The sequence below is a fragment of the Eretmochelys imbricata genome, chromosome 6 (genome assembly GCF_965152235.1).
Source record: "Eretmochelys imbricata isolate rEreImb1 chromosome 6, rEreImb1.hap1, whole genome shotgun sequence".
Taxonomy (NCBI): domain Eukaryota; kingdom Metazoa; phylum Chordata; order Testudines; family Cheloniidae; genus Eretmochelys; species Eretmochelys imbricata.
Window position 1 is genome coordinate 17,786,249 of NC_135577.1, and position 6,000 is coordinate 17,792,248.

At 43.6% G+C, this 6,000-nt stretch overlaps 1 protein-coding gene across 1 annotated transcript in view; it reads left to right on the forward strand.

Moving 5' to 3' along the window:
* Positions 1–5,657, forward strand: part of LOC144265519 (NACHT, LRR and PYD domains-containing protein 3-like) — a 35,050-nt gene extending 29,393 nt beyond the window's left edge. Inside the window, 1 exon segment of the mRNA XM_077818164.1 lies at positions 3,431–5,657. Within this exon segment, the coding sequence (XP_077674290.1) occupies positions 3,431–3,518 (88 nt within the window). The 3' untranslated portion in view covers positions 3,519–5,657.
* The last annotated feature ends 343 nt before the right edge of the window (positions 5,658–6,000 follow it).

Below are 6,000 nucleotides of genomic sequence, written 5' to 3' on the forward strand. Positions count from 1 at the left end.
ACGTTGTTAAAGCAGAACAGAGCAACCTCAACTAACAGCACACACAGATTTTTTTTTTTAAAATCTGTGAATTTCCCTAGTTTTTAAGAAGACATGCGCAGGGCCCACGATCTGGTGATGTGGCAAGAGTGGGGTTATTCAGTTGAGCAATGCACTTCCTTCACTTGCAGGGACTGCCCCCACGGTCTCAAGGCTCTAAAAGAAACAGCAGGTAAAGAAAGCTAAGGACTCCAGGCAGAAGAATTACTAGCCTATAGTTTCTTCTGTATAAATCACATCACGGGAATACAGTACGGTGACGGCCCATTGAAACCTTCATGCAGGATAGAGGGCTGGATTTTCCCCTCTGTCTGTGAAGTTAAAGCTTTATAAAGATGTTCATAGCAAATGACTAGTACTATTAAATTCCACTGAAAAAAGCCAAGAGTAAGCAAATAACTCATCAAAATAAAAAACTTATGGACTGTGAGGGACAACTCCATTCAGAACACACCACACCAGAGCAGAGAAAGCAGCACCCTGCAAAGGAGTCATGGGGTGACAGCCTGAACCTAGGTCTTTAGGTTTTGGACAAACGTAGCACGCGAACCAAAACCTAAAGACCTAGATTCAGGCTGTCACCCCATGCCTCCTTTGCAGGCTGCTGCTGTCTCTGCTCTGGTGTGGTGTTGTGTGGTGTGTTCTGAATGGAGGTGTCCCTCAGAGTCCATAAGTTTTTTATTTTGACGAGTTATTTGCTTTCTCTTGGCTTTTTTCAGTGGAATTTAATAGTACTAGTCATTTGCTATGAACATCTTTATAAAGCTTTAACTTCACAGACAGAGGGGAAAATCCAGCCCTCTATTCTGCATGAAGGTTTCAATGGGCCGTCACCGTACTGTATCCCCGTGATGTGCTTTTATACAGAAGAAACTATAGGCTAGTAATTCTCCTGCCTGGAGTCCTTAGCTTTCTTTACCTGCCATTTCTTTTAGAGCTTTGAGACCGTGGGGGCAGTCCCTGCAAGTGAAGGAAGTGCATTGCTCAACTGAATAACCCCACTCTTGCCACATCACCAGATCGTGGGCCCTGCGCACCATGTCATCCATGGAAGGGAGCTCTAAAGCCTTGCCAATGGGTATATATTGACTTTGCAGGAAAAAAAAACCAAGCAAATGATCCTTATTCTTGCTAGCCAGAGGTAGTGCACATGACAACAACCTCTTCTGTAAAAACACCTGAAAGTGGTTTGCAATATGTTTGCCACCTACTTGTGGAGTTTATTTCAGATAATGGTTCACAATTTATTTCTGAGGACTTCCAGACATTTCTATGGCAAAATTCTGTGAAACGTGCTAGGTCAGCTACCTGTCACCCAGCTTCAAATGGATTGGCAGAGTGTTTTGTGCAGTCACTGAAATAAGGATTACCCAAAAATGGTAGGAAATTTGCAAAGCCCAAGTGGCAAGGATATACTGTTCTCATATAGGTCAACCCCCCAGTCTACCACTCAGAAAACTCCCAGTGGAGTTGTTTTTAAGATGTCAGTTATGTACTAGACCAGACTCATTGAGAGCACTCCATGAAAGACCGCAAACAGGGAAAAACCCACAGCGTTAACCTCCCAGGTTTGTCTGCCTAGGGCAGACAATGTTGGTACAAAATTATAGGGCCGGGATGAGGTGGGGGAAAAGGTGTGGAAAAGCAAATACTGGGAGCAGTGAGAGGTAAAAGGAGAGATAATGTAGAGGCACATTGACCAACGATTATCAGACAGAAGCCCAGCACAGTTACAGCCTCTGAAGTTAGAAAAAAATATTACAGGTGTTGTTAGCCAGAGGAGGAGAGAGGAGTTGGTACCAGACAATGTTAGGAGAGGGGGACAGCAAAAGGTGCTCCTGCTGGGGGTGAGCCAAACTTGCTCTTCCTGATTAGCACCAACAGCTGAAGGGAAATCACAGACCTCCCATAAAGGTAAACTTGTGATTTTTTTTTATTGTGTTTGTTATTTAGGAAATTATGTGGGGTAGTGAAAACTGTGGTAACATTGCAAGCTATCGCTAAGGTTGTAAAGGGTTTACTTGTCCAGCTTGCAGCCTAGAGGGGCTCTGTACGGAAGCATGTGATCTGGGCCTTGAGCAGCTGATCTGTAAAGAGCCAGCCTAGAGCATGGTGGGGTGAGTTGTGCCTCTCTGCCTTAGGGAGCAGCCTGGCTTTTCTCTCTCTCTCTCTCTGTTGGTTCTTCTGCGTTAGGGTTCTGGATTTTAAGAAATGTTATGTTGCCCAATGCTCCAGAAAGAGAATTTTGTTTTTATTTAACTTCTGTTTGCATGCCATGAACAGAACACTCTTGTAGGGGAAGTTTAGTTGAACTTTGCTGGGGACCCTCTGTGGAGGGTCTTATGACCTCAGGAAAATAAAGTTTCCCTTACCCATATAGAAGGAGCTTCACTGGCATGGCCCATCTTTGTTAGTCTTACTCTATGCTCAATAAAGACTGAGGGGGGTGTGTGTGATGAAGTCCTGGGAGGGCTACAATTACTTTGGGGAAACACTTTGAGTTTGGCCTATTTCTCAGCTGAATAAGTCCGTTTCTGAGTCTTTGTTCTCAGAACTTTGTTGATGGGGGCAGAGTTGTGTTATATGGATAGGCTTATCTGTGCATCTCCACACTTAAAAACGCTTTGCTTTCTTTTAAATTTAATCATAACTGAATTTCCTGGGTTTTTAGTTATTTTGTTAGCAAAGTTCTCAGAAGTAACTAAAAGGTAAAAATGTATCTTTTCTTTCAACCTTAACTCCAGATTAAGGAAATTGTTAGGTTTTAAACACTTTTAAAAATTCTTAACATGCATTGGAAGCCAAATATGCTGTAAAACTCTTTAAACTCCACAGGGCTTTGGGAATGGGAGAGCAAGGAGCACGTGAGGCAGGAAAAGGGGGAACGCTTGGGAGTTCAGTGCTGTAGCTGATTCCTCAGTCGGCCTTTGAGAGCCAACCTTCCGCCGCACGCCCCCATTAACCTCTTCCTGCTCCATTTTAATATTTTCAGGACCTTCTTCAGATTGTAGAAGGTCAGTGGGAACCATGAAGCTGATGTAGAAATGTATAAGAGAGGTGACTTGAAATAGTCAGGTGAAGGGTTGCAGAAGTTGCTGGGGCTAGGAGAATATAGAGCCATCTGATGTGCTGCACGTGCAGGCTCAGGAACCAGATGAAGGGGTATTACATACTTTTTAAGGAGGAAGGTGCAGAGATTTTTGCAGACTTTGTGCAATGACTAAATGCCCTCACTTGCATAGTTGCTGAATACGCATTGCCTTTCTTACTGAATGAAAGTGTGCGTGGTATGTTGCCCTTCAAAGAGACTGTGGACTCAGGGAGCATTTGAATTGGGAGCTGGATCGCTCCTTTTGTATCTGATAAAATTAATACTTTTTTCATCCCATAGGTTGCGGTGTAGCAATATGAGTGAAGAAATGAGGAGAGAGCTGAGCGCTGTGGAAACAATGAACCCTCATCTGGTCATACAGCTATAATTTTGTGCCCCCCAAGAAGGGCAACAGCTAACTTACCTTCAGGGTGTTAATGATTGTTTCTACTGGGTGGAGCAATTGATAATATGGCAAGTATACTGCAGTCATGTTTGTTTAAAAAAAAAAAGGCAGAATTTTGTTTGCCTGATCATGCTAGGAGAAAAACAGCAGGCAGTTCCTTGCTAGGAAACCCCCAAGTCTGCTATGTAGGGACCTGTGCCCAAGAAGCCCTATCTCTTTGATTCCTCTCAGGTCATGTTCACAACTTCTGCTGGCTTGCTCACTCCAACACACACAACCTGCGGGCAGTATCCTAGTCCCTGTATTTGTATGGTTTTTTTCCCCAGCCATTTCTTTTTTTGCCTTATTTTTAAAATAGAAATTCCGGTCTTGGCAGACTGTGCAGCTGCATCTACACTAAGATGTTACATGATACTTCTGTAACGTGATGCTCAAAGCAGTGCCTCTCTGTCACTGGTAGCAATGGTGGGAGTGGGCACAGCCATGATTACCACCGTGTGGTAAATCTTCACATTAGTTAAGCATTGATTTGGACAAAGTGTGGTCGACTATGCCTTCCTGCACTATTACTGCCCCAAGGTACTGAGAGATATACTGGCTGCTCCAATCCCCCGAAGAGTACGTAGCATGCCACTGGATCAGTGTATGAGCGGCTCAGTCTGCTGTGGAGGACGACGACGACTTCCCTGATAACTTTTAGCCCAGTGGTTAGGATACCCACCTGGGATGGGGGAGACCTCCAGTGAGGGGGAGAAGGTATTTAAACAAGGATCTTCCACATTTCAGGGGAGCGTTCTAGCCGTTGGACTATGGGACAATCTCAGAAAGGGTTTCCTCAGTCTTTCATGTTGAAGTTGTTCCATGTTAAGTAAATAATTAAATATTAAGCGAGCCCAGAGAAAGAGTTAGAATATTTCTATGCCTACTGGTTAGGGGTACTCACCTGAGAAAGGGCTGATCCCTTTTCAAATGCCTTCTGCCTGTCAGGTAGAAGGGGGACTTGAACTGGAGGTCCCCCCCATGCGGGTGAGTATCCTATCCTCTAGGTTAATGGCTTTGGGGAGAGGCGTGCCTCCTCCTGGTTTTGTTTCAGCCTCCGCATGTGACAGTGGCCAAACACCTAGTTTCTCCCAGTTCAAAGATCACAAGCAGAGAAGTCCAGACTACAGGGAGACACCTAAGTACCTATCTCCGAGAGAGAGGCAAGTCTTAGCTCACACCCCTTTTTTCAGCCTCTCCCATTGGCTAGTGGAAGTGGCTTCCCCCCTGGCAACGCTGGTTTTGTCGAATGCAATCTAAGGCACCTTTCTCCCCCCATTCATTGTATAGGGAGTCTAGGTGCCTAACTCAGGCTTTGTGGATCGCAGTGTTGTTCCTGTGAGTTTTCTAGGCACCATGGTGCTCAGTGTCTGTGTCCATTCATGGATCCCACCCCTGGTTACTAAAAATAAATGAATAACAAAAACCAGTCCAAATGATCAAAGTAGCCAGTTGGAGTAGGGCTGGGCTCACAGGGAGCCTGATGCTGAGAAAAGTTGATCATGTGCAATTCCAGTTAAAGTCAAGATTAATCCCAGGTTGGAGGCCTAATTTACTGGCATTTCTCACTTACTAGCATTAAATGATTTAGGGCTAGATTTTAAAAAATATCAGCTCCCTGCAGCAGTTCCTGTTATTCTTAACAGGAGCTAGAAACTAAACACCTTGAAAATCTGGCCGGGTAGGTGTTTAAAAGGGAGCTGTTGGGTGCTGAGCTAGCCCGAAATCTTTAGTGAGATTGAATGTAGACAACCCCAGTGTAGCAAATTTTTTTGGTTCTATGTTTTCTGTTAGTTTACTCTGAATCAATAGAAACAGATTTATTCACAAAGCTTTATCATTTGCAAAGCAATGCATTACTTAGTTGAAGGCTATTCTGTTCATCCCCTGTTGCACTAAACCAATGTTAAAACAAAGAGGTCCTCAAGATTTAAAATGAATTTTGACACTGGTTTTTTATATATCACCTGATTCAACTTTCACTGGGAAAGTTGATGAGAGTTGGATCAGGCCCTCTATGAAGAAATATGGTCCTGCTGCTATTATTGTCCCTACCTAATAACAAAGTGAACTATGCACGCTGGACGGAAATGCAGAGACCTTCATTTATTTTAATAGGGTAGCTAGCTACTGTTGCTTTGCAATCTTAAGGGAAGAGATGATAGTGATCATCTCTATAGCTTACACTGTCCTGAGTTTAATTTTGGAAACATCTTCCTCTGTCATTGTTTTTCTTTCCTGTGCTATTTTGTTTATGGATTTTGTATTATTAATAAAGTCATTTTAAAAAAGTTTAACTACACTTGTAACAAGATGAATACATTATGATTGATTGTCACCATATCTGGTGCCGTATCTTTCATAGTGGCTGGCTCTCCTCATGCTCACAATGACCCTCACCTGTCTTTCTGTGGCACTGTCAGGG